This window comes from Camelina sativa, chromosome 7 (genome assembly GCF_030686135.1).
Source record: "Camelina sativa cultivar CO46 ecotype springtype chromosome 7, ASM3068613v1".
NCBI lineage: Eukaryota > Viridiplantae > Streptophyta > Magnoliopsida > Brassicales > Brassicaceae > Camelina > Camelina sativa.
Genome location: NC_141886.1, coordinates 14891149 through 14908361, shown reverse-complemented (window position 1 = coordinate 14908361; position 17213 = coordinate 14891149). Strand labels below are relative to the sequence as shown.

The window sequence follows — 17213 nt, the reverse complement described above, 5'->3', positions numbered from 1 at the left end:
TCTGCATCCAACTCCAACACCACAAATTATAATTCTTTGATATTTACCCACTCGCGATTGTGGGAGTTTTTTTTTAATCTTTGGATTTTCCCTTATATTTATATTCGTATATATATTTTCTAGAATTGGAACATTTAGAAGCATTATACCATAACATTGTGATTTTTGTAATCATAGATTTAACCATTCCATAATAATGATGTATTTTGCGCAATGGTATTCAACAATAGAAAGTAAAATATTCATATAATTTAAATCAGGCTTAGTCAAAAAATAGTTTACAAAATAGTTTTTTTTGTGGGCTATATTTATTATAACGTTTGGTATGTTCATGATTTAACTTATGAATAATATATTAAAATACATATATAGAATTGTTCTTAATGGGGAGGTTCTAAATTACATTAAACAAAATTTCAATTGCATAATATTTGATCTTCGAAATTATAACAAGTCATTCTGCCACAGTCCACCCGGGTTAAACCTTATTCATGTAGCTTTTAGTTTTATTTATTGATTTGTTGTGAAATAATCATTTATATATATATATATATGTGTGTGTGTGTGATTATGGATAAAATTATAAGAAATATATAATGTTCTTAAACGAAAACCAGAAAAAACCTAATACATTTTTTTTTTGTGGAAAGACAACCTTATATTGTTTAGTATTAAAATATTATTTTCTTTTTGTCAACAGTATTAAAATATTATTTTAAAAAAAGGAATCATAAATCATAAGTTTTATTTAATGTAGTATATACAACTAAAAGTTATTTTAATGAACTTTTAAATATAACCGTTTTAGCCACTAATACCATATCACGGGTCCATACGGATTTTACTGGGGTTCTTTTTTGAATTTTATCAAATTTATAATCAAGAGATTATACTATTAGATCCAAAACTGATTAGTGTGGAACATTGAGTTTACTGAACCGACTACGAGTCTAGATCAAAATATGACACACATATAATGTAAATTAAATCAAATACTACAAACATTTTTTTATTAAAACTAGCAAATCAAAATATTGTAAATATTTTCACGCGCTAGACAGCGCGGGTTACTATCTAGTTAACAAGTTAACAATTATAATGCATTAAGATATAAGAACTAATGTACCTTCTTTTTACATTCAAAATCAGTATTAATATATAACCCACGGACATTTTTCTAGTTACATATATAAGAGTGTGTAACTTTCTATAAACTTGCCAACATGTTAGCAGCTATATGCAACAAAATTAAATTCCCCATCTTTCATGTAATATATAGCAAACTCATGAGTCATGACTAAATTGTACATAAAACTGTAAAATCTTATATCCAAATGTTGTTTGTTAGGGATTGATGTCCTCGTAAATTAACTATCTAAACATTAGAGTTGCACATAACCAATGGAAGATTGAATTTTTTCGAGTGTTCGACCTTTGGTTTCTGATACGAGCTTTGCTACAAAAATAACCGTAACTCCACAAACTGTAGCGAAAACATAAAACGTTCCTGCAGATTAAAAATGTATTTCACATTTAGTACTTCAAGAGACAAAATCAACTGAAAAATCATACAAAATAAATACAGTAAAAATATATATATATATATATATATATATATATATATATATATATATATATATATATATATATATATATACAGTACCTCCTGGACTCCAAATCATTAGGAAGTTAAATGTAAAGGATATAATCCATGGTCCAATCCAGCTAACAACAGTCACTAGGCTTCCGGCTGGTCCTTTTATATCTATTGGAAATATCTTTACAAAAATAATAAATTAGTTTATATTTTATCAAAGAAACTATGAAAAAATCGTAAAAGGTCATAATTACATACAATCAAATCTATACCACATGGATTTAATATGTATAAAACCCAAATAATTTGTATATTTATTATTTACCTCTGACATAATAACCCAAGGGATCCCACCCATCCCAAGCGAGAATGATCCGGTGTACATCTGATGTGTAAATGTAAATTTCTTATATCTTATCAATATATTCAATGTATTTATATATTGTTGACTAAAATATAAAGCAATATGAAGTTTCTAGGTATAAAACATACCAAAACTCCTGTGAGTGCTATATATGAAGTTTCTCCACTGAATAGGCTTACAACCTACAATTTGATGAACTCAAATTTTATAATATGTGAATTTAAATATATTAAAGTATGAAAATTCGTATTAAAAATATATCTATTAATTTTCAATAAAATAGATTCCTAATTAAATGCTACTAATCACCATAGAGTGCAAAAATATTTTTAACAGTATGTATAAGAAGAAGACAGTGAGTTTTTTTCGGTTAAATAAGAAAATATTTTATATAATTACATAAAATTAATGTGTTTAACGGATAAGTATATCTATTTCCACTGTCAATAAAACACATGTACATCATATTTTTCTTGTATGAAAGTTCTATCAAAAATATAAATAAAGAGAGAACCTGTAAAGAAAATGATAAGCCGAGGAGGAAACACCCGATGCATATTCCGGTAGCAGAAATCTGAAGAGATGAATAAAAACTTAATACATATTTTCACTATATATATATATATAATAAATTTGAAATATTATTTTACACCACTAATTTTTGATGATTTTTGTAATAATAATATATTCAAAAATTACAATACTTTCGAAAAGAAAAAAATTGTTAAACCATAATTCTCTTACTAGAAGTAGTGGTCGCCTTCCTGATTTATCCATCAACAAGACACCTATAGTTGTCATTGGAATCTGAAAAAAATACTCTATATCAGCTACAAATAATTATTAAATGGCATATCTTAATTTAATCGTACTCATATATGTTTCCATTGTAATGGATAGGTTTTATGAAATTTTAACTGAAATAAATTGGTAATGGTTGAGTTAGATCACAATTTTCTTTGAGTTTTTGGGCAAATGATATGAGTTTCATACATCTTAGTAAATTTATAAAATGGAAATTATACAAACTTAAACAGTTTTACTAGAATAAAGTCAATAAACATATAATAAATGTGGAACACTAGTTGGTGTTTTCTCTAGTTACATTTTTCGGATATATTTTTTTATATCAATACAAAATTTATCTATTTTTAATTTTTAAACTTTCCTAGAAACTTTACTATCAATCTCTTTTTTTTGTATGAAATAGATGGGGAAAACGGTCAAAATCAATTCCAACTATTTCTGAAACGCTTTTTTATACCTAGACTTCAATACCCTGCAAATAGCATCCTGAACCGTGTTAAAACTCAAATTTGCTACTTGAACTATATGAAATGCTGTCAATTTCAACATTTGTTCGAACAGTGTTAAATCGAAGTTTAACAGTGTTGAGTCAGACGACTCACAACGTCCATGTGGCATTGAGATCGACTAAAACAATATCGTTTTGATCATTTTTTAGTGTGTTGTGGTTGCTACGAAATTACAAAATGACGTTGTTTTAGTTAGTCATAGAGTCTCATAGACGCCACAAGTCGTCTAACTCAGCACCGCTAAATTCCAACTTAATACCGTTCAAAAATATGTTGAAATTGACAATATTTCATATATTTCAGATAGCAAATTTAAATTTTAACACGGTTAAGATTGTTATTTGTAAGGTACAAAAGTTTAGGTATGAAAAAACGTTTAACAAATGTTTGAGGTTGATTTTGACAATTTTTCCCTCAAATAGATCAATCTCTCTTCTTTGTTTAGTCTTTTCTCCCTAGAAAATTTTCAGTATTATAATTAAATGTTTTCGTACTAGTTGGTGTTCTTAGATGTTGTGTGATTACACTTTTCGTTAAAAATGCTATGTAAAAAAAAAACAACTTACTTGTACGACAACCATTGCAATCATTCCAATTTTGGATGAAAACCCTACAAAGTTACAAAATTACAAAATTAAGATGATGAACTAGTTCAAATATTAACTTACATAGTTACATAAATATGGGCACATAATTTTAATATTATGTGTAAGTTACCAGCAGATTCAAAAATAGAGCTAGCGTAAAAGGCAATTCCATTAACCCCTCCAAATTGTTGCAATACCATCAGACCAACTCCCACCTAAACCCACTTGGCATTTCATCAATACCGAATAATGAAGATAACTTGTAGTTATTGTACAATTTCATACGTTAAAACTTACAAATAGAGATTTGGCATATCGTGGCTGGAACAGATCTACCAGACTACCTTCTGATAAATCTGTAAGTCTTTTCGTATAATCCTAAAAATATATATATATATAATAATACAAGACATCTAAAATATTCAATTGACCATTATTATAGCAAACAAATTGTGAGTTCAAGATAATATAGAATTTGTGTTGTACTTTACTTTGATCTCACTAGACTCATATGAAGTATCTGCAGATTCACCTCGTAATCTTTGCAATGCAATCTCAAATTCTTCCCATCTGCCAACTTTTGCCTGTGAATGTTTGTGAACAATTACATTTTTGCATATACAGTCACACTCGAATTCTTCAAAACTTTTCGGAGCTTCCAAACATCAAGCAGAATTAATTAGATCTAGCCTAATAATTAGTATCTTCACAGTTACTTATATTATAGCCATTAATTAAGCGGATAACATACCAACCATCTAGGAGATTCTGGGACGATGAATAATCCTATCATTTGTACAACACATGGTACCATTCCTATCAAAACAAGAAGAAATTAAAACATGTTAACTAGATTTATTAGTATGACTTACTTTTTTGAGAAATTGTTTTATCAAATGTACATTTTGTAAGAAATTATTACCGATCAAAGCTAAAATTCGCCAACCAATAAAAGAGCCCAAGAGATATGTCACAGAGACACCCAAACATATCATTAACTGCAAACTTACAAAATGTTGTGAATGATTTACTTAAATTTTAGCATTGTTATAGAACGATGGAAATAGTTCAATAATATATGTTATGTATATATTTTATAAACTTGGATTTGATTTACAAAAATAATAACTTAAATGTACTGTATAATTGTATTCTTACCTGATGAACGGTTGTAAACCCACCTCGAAGCTCCTTAGGAGTTATTTCAGCTATGTATACAGGAATCTGATCATCAGTTAACAAACAGAAATTAAAAGTATAGATGAGTTTGGCCTTTCTCGTATTATTGCTGTTTTATAGTTCACGCTCTTGTAATTCTAGATCCTCAAAAGCATTATTTCTACTTTGTCACAATAAATATTAGAAAAGATGATAACATAATTCCACCCCAATTTGTTTTCATTATTCAAGCTAGAGTTTTAGAGATTTTACCACAAACGAAAGAACGCCCATTCCATAACCAACCAAAAACCTCCCAACGTCAAGCCAAACTGCAACCTTAATTTACAAAACCACATAAATTATTTTTTAAGTAATTTAAAAGAATATGTGATGATAAATACAGAGATGGAAGATAACCTTAGAAAGGTAGACCGCCAGCCAGCCAAGAATGCAAAACATCTCCGAGAAACCCATAGTCTAATCACACACACAAATGATTTTTTACCATTTTGACTCAAAAGTTAAAATATTTTATTGTCATGGAAAAAGTAGAAGAGATTTTTACTGCTCGTCTGCCTATCAAATCGGCTATTCGTCCACTCATAGCTGCGCCGATCATTGCCCCCCATTGTTAGAATCGAACCGAAGAGTGAGTACTGCATGTATATTTAAATTATTTAAAATATTAGATTCAAAATAGTGCTGTTATATGCGAGATACGGACTTAGAGCATTTTACACATTCAGAACTAAAAATAAAACACTTTAAAAGTAAAAAAAAAAAAAAAAAAAAAAACTCACTTAAAAATTAGAACTATTTTAAAATTTAACAGAAAAATTCATGGAAAATGAATACTAGTAGTATTTGTAGACAGATAGATAACAACCGAAATCTGGACTAATAGACATAAGTCAACATCATTTCGATTAATAGTACATATTTTCCTTGATCAATACTTCAATAGTAAAAAAATAGAGTAAGATATTTTGATTTTAGTCCTCCACTCATCCATTATCTTCTAGTTCCTACAACCATAGTCTATACGACTATACACAGACACATTACTTAAAGAAATTATTTACTAATTATCTAACTAATCAAAAACTGCTGGCCTAACGCAAAAGACAGACAAATCAAAAACAGTTTTACCTCTGCCACAGAGAGATTCAAGTGTTTGGTTAAATCGGACTGAACGGGTGATGAGTATCCTATCTGCCAAATTTGTCATAGCAAAATTCTAAGTAAAGAATGAGAGATAAAACGCTGAAACATAAATTAATATTATAACAAAAAGAAAAAGGTATACAATTTAAAAACTCACAGCTGAGCCAAAAACGAAAGAACCAGACACAGCGACCAAAGTGGTGAACAAGAGAGTAGTTGTTGTTGTGGCCGATGGTTCTTGATTCTCTTTGTTAATAAGTGAAGTTTCAGGAGCAAGATCAGCTTCATCGATTTCTCCTCTCATTTTCTCTTTCCTAATTTTGTGGGTTTTTTTATTCCTAGTGAAAGATTGAGTAATGACAAAGTAGAGTTGTTAGAGAGCATCTTACGAACTAATATATATAGAGAAGAGATAGAGATATTTATTTTTCTTTGTCGTCAAGTTGTTATTTTATGGTTATTTTTGCAAAAACAGGGAAGAAACGATAGAGTTGAAATATAATTTGGGATAGTAATTTTTTTCTTTTCTATGATACCAATGATACATATATGGGAATCCACCCATTGATTTAATCAACGAGAACAAGGCCATAAATAGTTGTTAGTTTTTATATTATGGTTTTTAGATTTTAGATTTAGATTTTTTGTTATTAGATTTATAAAAAATAAAAGATATAATAAATAAAATGGAGAAAATGTCAGGTAAAATATTTTTATTAGGAAACTGAAAAACTAAAATGAAATGATTTTTCTTTTATGAATAAATGGTTGTATAGTTGGACAATCGTTCTAACTATTCACTTTTTTATCTCTCTTAAAAGTTTTCCTTTTTTTTTTTGGTATCAATGTGAAGATTTATTATACCATTTTCGAATTTTTACAGAAGTTACAGAGAATACAAGTAACAAAAAAAATAGAAAATCTATAGAATAAACAGACAACAACAAAACAATAATGGAGGAAAACATAAACCCAAAAAAGAAACAGAAGAAGAAACACTGATTCCAAGATGTTAAACTCAGAAATTTGCGTGATTTCCACAATTCCAAGGAGTTGGAATCCCATCCTAGTTGCCACGAGAAAACAAAGTTTTCCTTTTTAGATCTAGATCGAGTTTTTGTTAGTTTTATTGGCACTAATCTTCACTGAAGGTCTGGATTTCGACACGTAGTAGGAGTGACACAACCTTTCTTCTCTGTCACTGGAGTGGTGTGGTTTTTCCGGCATGCGTTGCAGTTGTGGCCCTTTCTCAGCAGATGAAAAGTTTTAGATCTTGTTCCTCCTGGTTTGAAGATGCTATTGGAGATGTAGAGAAGTCTTTCACGGCTTAAAAGTTAGGTTAGAGGTTGTGGCAGCGAGGGAAGACGCGTGCGAATAGGTGGATTTTTCTGATGAAAGTTTTTGGTGGTTAACTGTAGATCTATTTCAGGATCTTAGATGACTTTCATGGATTCCAGCTGTTGAGAGGTTGTCTTGAGCCAGCACCTCTTTCTACCCTTCTTGTTTTGCATCCACCAGATCGGATCTGAAGATTGCTTTGCCTCCGGAAGGCTTTCCGGTTGCATGGATTCGGAGATCAAGGACTTGAGTCCGAGCACTTCGTTTTGCTAGGTCGAGGATTCGATTTTCATTGGGTGACGGAGAGTCAGAGGATTGTTCTATTTCGCTGTTTCTGTTCACCGAAAAAAAATCCGTTTTGTAAATGTTATTAGGTTGTAATTTCAGGCCTGAGCCCATTGGATCGGTCTATTAATAAAATAAGTTAATAAAAAAAATGTTAAAATCTTGCAAAAACCATATTTTCTATTTTCTTAGGAAAACTATATTTACAGACTTAGAATGTGTTCAAAAAAAAAAAAAAAAAACTCTTGAATGGGTGAAAAGAGAGATTTTGAGATACAAAAACCAAAAACCCTTACAAAAACTAGAACACCATTACACTTTTATTGAATACTTGCCTATGGTTATGTGATAACACAAACAGGTTTTTGAGATGGGTTCTAGGCGAAGCAGTTGAATCGTTTTTATAACTCTTTTTTCTCCTCGTAAGAGTTGTTAGCCTTCTTTGGCTTGTCAATTAATGTTTAATTTATATTCTGGTAAGATCTTTATTGTCATCCATATGTATTCGTTATGACTCCAATGAAACTGAGATGCCAAGGAACCAAAAAAAAGATTCTATATGGTTCTAATGAAACTCAGATGCCAAGAAACCAAAAGAAAAATAGGTAAATAATGTGAACACAAAACATCCATGAGCAAATGTACAAAAATTGTTTGCTTACACAGCAATTTAACACATCCGTAGACGCCAAACACGACAGTAACTTTTTTTTTTTTAACCGGATAGTGTCTTTAATTTTCACAATTACCAAAGTAGACAAAAATAAAAAACAAAAAAAAAACAAAACTTAAAAGCCACAAAAAGCCCAAAGAACAAAACAAAAAGCAAACCCAAAGAAAAAAAAATCAAACAAACAGGAAAAAAAAAAAAAAAAAGCAAAGAACCGTTTCTTCTTCTACATCTTCTTCTTCGCTTAGTCTTCTTCTTCCGTGAAGAAGGTCAAAACCACGCCACCGCTTAATCCAATTACAAAAAAAATGGCGAAGCTTCAAAATTTCTAAATTAAACGATCTCTTTAGTTATTAACCCTTCTTCTTCGTAATCGCCGCCGGCGTATGCTGTTTCCGATCGTTGTTTCTTCTCCGGTGTCTCTCCGGTGGTCTCTTCCACGAAAATTTTATAATTACTATGAAGAGTAACTCCAAGGTCAACATCAAGAACAACGGAGATAATCATAATCAGACGAAGAATGGTACTAATGGCTTTTTGCCTAATTCGCTAAAATTCATCTCGACTTGTATCAGAACTGCTTCCTCTGGTGTTCGCTCAGCTAGCGCCTCCGTCGCAGCTTCACTCTCATCAGATTCTCAGGAGCTTAAGGATCAGGTTCGGCTCCAATTTGATCTCTTTTTTTGTTTTCCCAATTCGTGATTTTGGATTTGGAATTTAGGGGTTTTTTTTTTTTTTTTTTTTGAATTTAGTGCTTGTTGAAATTTGCTTCCAATTGGGTTTTATGTGGTTTTGATCAGATTAGGAAATTTTAAGAGTCTTTTTTGGAAGTCCATACGTTTGACTTCTATGAGAATGAATGATCTCATGGCGAAGAGTTGTGAAATTTGAAAAACTTTACAAGTGTTTGTTAATTGTGATGCTCCGTCGTAGAAGAAAGGACTAGATCGTTTTTGTATTGTCCCAAATGAAAGTAATCTCGTAGGATGTGTTTTTTTGTCTTTATATTAGATCTATAGATATGGATCCAACCATGGTATAACCAAATACTGTTTCTTTCGTATGTTATTGATGAATACGGGTTTAGATTTCGATCAAGTTTTATAACTCGTGTTGTGCTAATCTGTTTCTGAATGTGATTCCGGTTTTGGTTGATGCAAAATTGTTGATCAGTGATGCCTAAGATTTTGTTTGGTCGAGCAGGTGTTGTGGTCTTCCTTTGATAAATTGCACACAAGTGAATCTTCCTACAAGAACGTTCTTTTACTAGGTTATACCAACGGGTTTCAAGTCCTTGACATCGATGATGCAAGTGATGTCAGCGAATTTGTGTCGAGGCGGGATGATCCGGTTACGTTTTTGCAGATGCAGCCCCTTCCTGCTAAATGTGATGGAGTTGAAGGGTTTAGATCCTCACATCCTATACTTCTAGCAGTTGCTGATGAGGCCAAGGGTTCAAGTCCTATTGTCACTGGCAGAGATGGATTGGTTAGAAATGGTCATGAGGATCCTCTTGCCCTCTCTCCTACAGTTGTGCGATTCTATTCGCTTAGATCTCACAACTATGTTCATGTCTTGAGATTCCGATCTACTGTCTATATGGTCAGATGCAGTCCTCGGATTGTGGCTGTTGGCCTTGGTTCACAGGTTAGCTTTTCGTGCTACCTGTTTTTCATGGAGTACACATTTTTCTTTTTGGTAGCACGGTGATCTGCTGGGTAGAGAGTTTGTTTGTTTTGAGTACGCATATTCTAGTGTTTTTTTTTTTTTTAGACTGTTCTATTAATTGAGAGGGGCATCTATTAATGCTTTTACATTTTATTGCAGATATACTGTTTTGATGCTCTAACTCTTGAAAACAAATTCAGCGTCCTCTCGTATCCTGTACCCCAGCTTGGAAACCAAGGGATATCTGGGGTTAATGTTGGATATGGTCCAATGGCTGTCGGACCTAGATGGTTAGCTTATGCTTCCAATAGTCCTTTGTCATCTAGTATAGGTCGTCTGAGCCCTCAGAATGTTACTCCTCCTGGCGTCAGTCCATCTACCTCGCCAAGCAATGGTAATCTAGTGGCAAGATACGCGATGGAATCTAGTAAGCATCTGGCAGCTGGGTTACTCAATTTGGGTGACAAGGGTTACAAAACTTTATCTAAATACTGTCAAGATCTCAAGCATGACGGTCCTGGTCCTTCTCTTTCGTCCAGCCCTGGCCGGAAAGTTGGTCGGCTCGCATCTCATTCAGCAGAGTCAGATGTTGTTGGAATGGTTAGTCTTTTCGAGAAAACACTTTATCTTTGATTATATTGAAACCTGGTCTCTTTGTTCGTTTACTTGAGAATGGTATGCGTTGTGGAATGTCAAACATACCCCAAACCATTTGTTTGTATCCCCAGAACCTAGCTTAGGATAGCATATATGTTATAACGTTTTGAATATAGGTTATTTAAATCTGTTTTTAGACGTGCGTATCTCAAGACATGGAGTATAACCCACTTATCTATATGACATGTGGCAGGTTATTGTCAAAGATTTTGAGTCTCGAGCTATCATAGCACAATTCAGGGCTCACACTAGTCCAATCTCTGCTCTCTGTTTCGATCCAAGTGGCACTCTACTAGTAACAGCCTCAATCCATGGTAACAATATTAACGTTTTCCGGATTATGCCGTCACCTACAAAGAATGGACAAGGTGCTCAAAGCTATGATTGGAGCTCCTCCCATGTGCCTCTCTACAAACTACATCGTGGCATGACATCAGCTGTATGTTTCTTATTCCTTTCTCTCTTGTGGCTATGTTTCATTTCGACATTTAATGTTACTGTAAACGCTGCTGTGCTATATTCCCACAGGTAATACAAGATATTTGCTTTAGTAGCTACAGTCAGTGGATTGCAATTGTTTCATCTAAGGGCACCTGCCATATTTATGTTTTGTCCCCTTTTGGCGGAGAAAATGTTCTTGAAATACGAAACTCCCATTTTGATGGACCAACACTTGCTCCAACATTGTCCCTGCCATGGTGGTCGAGTCCATCATTTATGACCACCCATTTTTCATATCCACCACCAGCTTCGGTTACTCTATCTGTGGTTAGCCGAATCAAATGCAACAATTTCTTCCATGCTGCAAGTTCCGTTGTTGGAAAACCGACCTTTCCCTCTGGCTGTCTTGCTGCTGTTTTCCATCAATCTGTGCCACATGAATTGCAGTCGTCAGCTAATGCCTTGGACTATCTATTGGTTTACACACCATCAGGTCACGTAGTTCAATACAAACTCGTTCGATCACTTGGAGGAGACCAGGCTGAGTGCAATACGCGAAGTGGAGCAACTTCTGTGCTGACCTCTGAAGAGGAACTGAGAGTGAAAGTTGAACCAGTTCAGTGTTGGGACGTCTGTAGAAGAGCAGATTGGCCAGAGAGAGAGGAGAACATATGCGGGCTTACTTATGGTGGACGAAAAATTGCAGAGCTAACTGTTGATACTTCTGATAGCGAAGATCTCACAAAGCCTCTGGAGAAACACCACGTTTATCTTGCCAATGCAGAGGTGCTGATAAATTCTGGAAGAAAACCAATCTGGCAAAATTCAGAGGTGCCACCATCTACTTTTCTGTTTCCTTACTATCCATGATAAAACACGATATGGTCACGTGTTCTTTCTATATAGAATGTGCAATGTCTGACACGCTCTTAATTTTATAAATTCCAGATATCTTTCTATCCAATGTTTCCACCAGACACTAATGGCAAGAACCTGAATTTGGATCAAGGTGGCGGGGAGAGAGAAATTGAGAAAGTATCTGCAAATGAGGTTGATATTAGGCGTAAGGATCTGCTGCCAGTTTATGATAATTTTCAGAGTGTGTATTCCAGTATGCGCAACAGGTTAGTTACCTCACTAACTGCATACATCTTATACAATTGCGTCTGCCGATGATCCAATTGGGAAGTGGTTCCTTCTTATGCTTGCAGAGGATTTTCTGGGGAAAGAGATTCAGATTCTTCTTCTTCTTCTGATCCTGGACAAGTTAAAGAAATTCATCCATTCAAAGGTAAAGCAAAATTTACTTGCTTATCGAGAGCGTTATAGCATTTGTCAAATCTTAAAATTGAAGTGTTAGCAGGTATGGCTTACCCCGAGAATGAGGAAAGGAGAGGAAGTGCCCATTTTGCACGAACTCCAAACCAAAATCCTCATAGCGGAATTGTAACATTTAAACAACCTGTAGTGTCCATCTCTTCTGCTGTTAAAGACAGTGATTATGTAGACGGCCCTCATCTCCTTCCAAAGAACGCCTCCCTGCCCGCTGAAACGAGAATTGAAAACAGCAGCGGGACAAGTGGAGCTTCAAATGTAAGTTCTAACCGTTCTGATATAAGCATGAGTGCAGCAGACGAGGGTGAAGGAGGCCCCATAGAAGGCTCCCCTAATTTCGAGCAGTTCTTCAAGGAGGTGATCTCCAGTGAAACTGCTACAGAGGCAGAAAATAAGGATGCTCCATCTGATGAAAAACTCGATGATGATGATGATGATGATGATGACGACGACCTCCTTGGTGGTGTTTTCGCTTTCTCCGAAGAAGGTAAGAAGAATCCAACCCATAATAGCCCGTAACTTTTGGATGAAGTGAATCCTCCGCAAATGGTATTATCGCTATATGTCGTCAACATTTTTTGGATGAATTGCAGGTTGAGTCTAGTGAAATTATGGGCTTTCAAAGCTCAAATGGAGAAGGGTTTCACGTACTAATCCCGTTTGCTGCAACTTACTCACTGATGATCTTAATACCCTGAAAAGAAAAAACAATTTAAAACCAATTCCCTTTTATCATCTGTTTCTGTAAATGCTTGTAAATGAATTGTTCATTATCAACAGTCTCTCGATTTCCATGGACTGTTTCTTTGTATATTTTTTTTTTTCACGTGTAACTCTCTATTCATTCATCGAAAAAGAACGAAAAAAGCTATGCAAAAAAAAAAGAAAAGAAAAAAAGATTTATTTCGTTTGGTTTTTACTTTTTACTACTTGAAGGCAGGAAACGAGTGTCACAGAACTATATGGCCGTAAAGACAGATGTTAATAAAGTTTATGATCGAGTGGAGTGGAAATTTCTTGAAACAACCTGGTTTTTGCGACAAATGAATTAAGTGGATAATGGCGGTTATGACTTCTGTAAACTACTCTGTCTTAATAAATGAAGCTCCTTATGGCCACTTTAAACCAACAAGAGGTATTAGACAGGGTGATCCCCTATCACCATATCATTCATTCTATACTCTGATATTCTCAGTCATTTAATTTCCTCAAGTGAATGAGACGGTGATCTATGTGAAATCCGGATTGGTAATGGTGCTCCGAGTATTACACATCTTCAGTTTGCCGATGATTGTTTATTCTTTTGTAAAGCCAGTAGGAAAAACTGCCAAGCTCTTAAAGATATTTTCGATATCTATGAATACTATTCAGGGCAAAAAATAAATACTTCAAAATCTATGATTACATTTGGGAGCAGAGTCTATGGGAATACTCAGTTACGACTGAAAACACTACTAGATATACCTAACCATGGAGGAGGAGGGAAGTACCTTGGACTTCCTGAACAGTTCGGTAGAAAAAAGAAGGAAATGTTTGAGTATATTGTTGATAGAGTCAAAAAGAGGACAAATGATGGACTGCAAAGAAACTATCTCCTGCAGGTAAAGCAATAATGCTTAATTCAGTGGCTCTATCAATGTCGGTTTATGCTATGTCATGTTTCAAACTACCTTTGGGAATCACAACCGAAATAGAATCACTTTTAATGCAATATTGGTGGGAAAAAAGTTCACATCATCGCAGTATCCCGTAGATCGCTTGGAAAAAATTACAGAAACCAAAAAAGGAAGGAGGATTGGGATTTAGGGACCTAGCAAAGTTCAATGATGCACTTTTGGCAAAACAGGCATGGAGACTCATCCAATATCCTAACTCTCTTTTTGCCCGACTTATGAAAAACATATACTATAGAGATGATCTTATCCTTGACGCAAAACAAAGGAAAAATCAATCCTATGGTTGGTCTTCTATCTTAATAGGGTTAGATCTTATCAAGAAAGGAAGTCGATTTATTGTGGGAGATGGTAAAACAATACGCATGGGCATGGATAACTTTGTTGAAGAGCATCCACCGAGATTAGTACAAACTATACCCCTGCAATCCCCTATACCACTAGAACATATAATCTCCAAAGTTGGTGGTACTCGAATTTGGGACAGTCAATAACTCTCTTCCTTAGTCCTACACGCAGAGCACGAGCTTATACAGAAAATACATCTTTCACAAGAGGAACACCCAGATAAACTGATATGGAACTACACCCGATCAGGAACCTATTCAGTCAAATCAGGGTACTGGTTTGTCACTCACTATGCTTTTGACCCGGGGGAGGTTTAAATATACCTCATGGATCAATTGAACTCAAGAACAAAATCTGGAAGTTACGTCTCTTACCAAAGATCAAGCATTTTCTATGGCGTATCTTATCAAAAGCTATACCAACCACAACAAGACTACGAACACGTGGTATGAATATAGACCCTTTATGTCCGAGATGTCGTCAAACAGAAGAAACAATCAACCATGCCCTCTTTACATGTCCTTTTGCACGAATGACTTGGCGAATTTCCGGTACTTGCTCATTAAATATCAATCAATTACCATCCAATGCAGAGGAGACCATTGCTCAATTAGTATCTTATCAATCACAATCAACCAACACCTTTGATTATCTTCTACCATTTGTTCTTCTATGGTGAATTTGGAAAGCACGAAACAATCAAGTTTTTAATAATTATCATGAGAGTGCATCTAAGACAGTACTTCAGGCAAGGTCAGAGACAAAAGAATGGATCAACAGCTTCCAACATATATCAACACCATTGTCTGTTTCAAGAACAACCACGACCACATGGAAACCTCTGACACATCCAACTCTAAAATGCAACTTTGATATTCAGGAATTATCAAGGAGAAGCAAATGGTCAACTTTTAGATGTCTCTTTAACAAACCTTCTCCATGACATAAGAACTTGGGCTTCCAAACTAGATCAGATTTCTTTTACCTTTACAAAGAGGGAATGTAATAGTGTGGCACATGCTTTAGCAAAATTTGGTTGTGTTGATTTTTCATATTACACTAATTCTGTATTAAAGCCTCAGTGGCTAATCAACTCTCTCTGTAATGATCAAGTTTAATCAATATATTTCTATTTGTGGAAAAAAAACTACTCGAAGGCATTGTGTGTGTGTGTGTGTGTTTTTTTTTCCGCACTGCAGTGTTGTAATATCATGTTTATCTGCAGGGCTAAATTCAGTGATTTCATCGAAATTCCAATTCACTCTAACATGTTTCGTATGTATAGGTAAGGTATCATGGCACATATAAAACATATTAGTGAGAATATTGGCTAATTAAGTCTGATAAAAGATACATGTTCTAAACTTGATATCAGGTTTTGTCAATTTGAGTAGTTAAGATTACCAAAGTTTAAAAATTGATATAGTTTTGCAAAAATTGTTTAGCTTTGACTAGCGATTTTAGGATTTTTTTTGGTTATATCATGTATTCTAGTTATTTTAATAATGTTGTGTGTATAATTATAAGTAACTAGGAGATAATATGGAATCAATTGTTGGAATGCCAATGTTATGTTTTTATTTATTTTTTTTAATTTTTTAAAAATCAAAATGTATTGAAAAGATCAAAAGCCCATACTTTATATTTACAATTATCCTAACTTACTTCAAGCACTTAACAATTTCTAATTTTAACCTAGCAGTCTTTCAATTCCTTTCTCTTTCCTCTCTCGCCGACAGATCTACAGATCTGGAAAAATAAAAAGTTTGGTTTTTTTTTTTGAATCTCTCAGATTTCTCTTTCTTATTATTGTGTGTGTGCCGCCATAGCCAAAACTTATCTCGATTCTCTATTTGTTGCACTGGAGATGGCGATTTGCAGCGATGTTAACAAAAGAGAGGGATTACGAGGAAAAGGTGGTGAATAACGGCAAAGATGGTGGAAGAAGAGTTGGTGGTGAAGAGGGGAGATCACGTGAAGACTGGGTGAGATGTGTGCACAATCGTTGCAAGAGAAGACAGTCCACTGCGGAGAATCGGCAAGAAGAGACGAGTTAGTAAGGGTGGCGGTGCTAGGGTTTACGATTTGTACCAGTTGTCCTATTTATTTTGTTAGTTATACCATTTGTTTTAGTTGTACTAAAATCTCTCAGTTATACTTTTTGTACTAGTTGTTCTGTTATGTCAGTTATACTAGTTGTACCAAATGTTATATATCTTTCGATTGTATCATTTGTACTACTTGTCCCATTACATTTAAGTTATACAGTTGTAACATTTGTTGTAAATCACTCAGTTAAATCATTTGTACTAGTTGTTCAATTCTCTCTCAGTTATAAGGGTAATTTGGAGATATCACATTTATAGGTGACACTCAGATTATAAAGTGGCACACAGATTATTTTTTTCCCCAAAGTGGCATTCTAGCCATGTGCTCCCCACCGTGGGCTAATTTTTTATTATATTTTATTTTGAATCTAATGATGTAATAGCTTTAGTGTTTTATAAAATTTATAACTAAAATCAGACAACTTTAAGTTTTAGAATAAAATAAGGAATTATATGAATACAAACTTAGTTGTTGTTTGTTGTATGTCCAAAAAAATTTTA

The 17213-nt window shown here is 33.9% G+C and overlaps 2 protein-coding genes across 13 annotated transcripts; one reads left to right on the top strand and one right to left on the bottom strand.

Annotated features, from left to right (window-relative positions):
• Positions 1 to 1238: 1238 nt before the first annotated feature.
• Positions 1239 to 6581, bottom strand: LOC104700993 (sugar transporter ERD6-like 5). Of its 12 annotated transcripts, none has more exons than XR_015560696.1 (18): positions 6347 to 6561; positions 6175 to 6237; positions 5591 to 5681; positions 5443 to 5502; positions 5296 to 5361; positions 5023 to 5088; positions 4787 to 4862; positions 4616 to 4680; positions 4356 to 4448; positions 4162 to 4242; positions 3995 to 4079; positions 3844 to 3887; positions 2706 to 2768; positions 2476 to 2535; positions 2090 to 2143; positions 1923 to 1982; positions 1664 to 1765; positions 1239 to 1507 (listed from the first exon to the last, which is right to left on the bottom strand). XR_015560696.1 is itself a non-coding variant. In XM_087456387.1 (18 exons), exons 3-18 carry the CDS (start codon positions 5642 to 5644, stop codon positions 1383 to 1385), a joined length of 1167 nt encoding a protein of 388 aa, XP_087312513.1. In that variant the 5' UTR covers positions 5645 to 5681; positions 6175 to 6237; positions 6347 to 6571; the 3' UTR covers positions 1239 to 1382. The 12 variants fall into 12 exon arrangements, 10 of the variants coding, with proteins under 10 accessions (XP_087312513.1, XP_087312516.1, XP_087312514.1 ...); XR_015560697.1 differs by having other exon boundaries at positions 4787 to 4869; positions 5296 to 5354; positions 6347 to 6478; XM_087456387.1 differs by having other exon boundaries at positions 1664 to 1778; positions 6347 to 6571.
• A 1921-nt stretch (positions 6582 to 8502) lies between these two features.
• Positions 8503 to 13502, top strand: LOC104704549 (autophagy-related protein 18h). Its single transcript, XM_087458205.1, has 9 exons — positions 8503 to 9139; positions 9686 to 10129; positions 10310 to 10750; positions 11001 to 11246; positions 11336 to 12079; positions 12197 to 12372; positions 12460 to 12539; positions 12612 to 13070; positions 13177 to 13502. The coding sequence occupies exons 1-9, from the start codon at positions 8942 to 8944 to the stop codon at positions 13179 to 13181; spliced, it is 2793 nt and encodes a 930-aa protein (XP_087314331.1). The 5' UTR covers positions 8503 to 8941; the 3' UTR covers positions 13182 to 13502.
• Positions 13503 to 17213: the final 3711 nt, after the last annotated feature.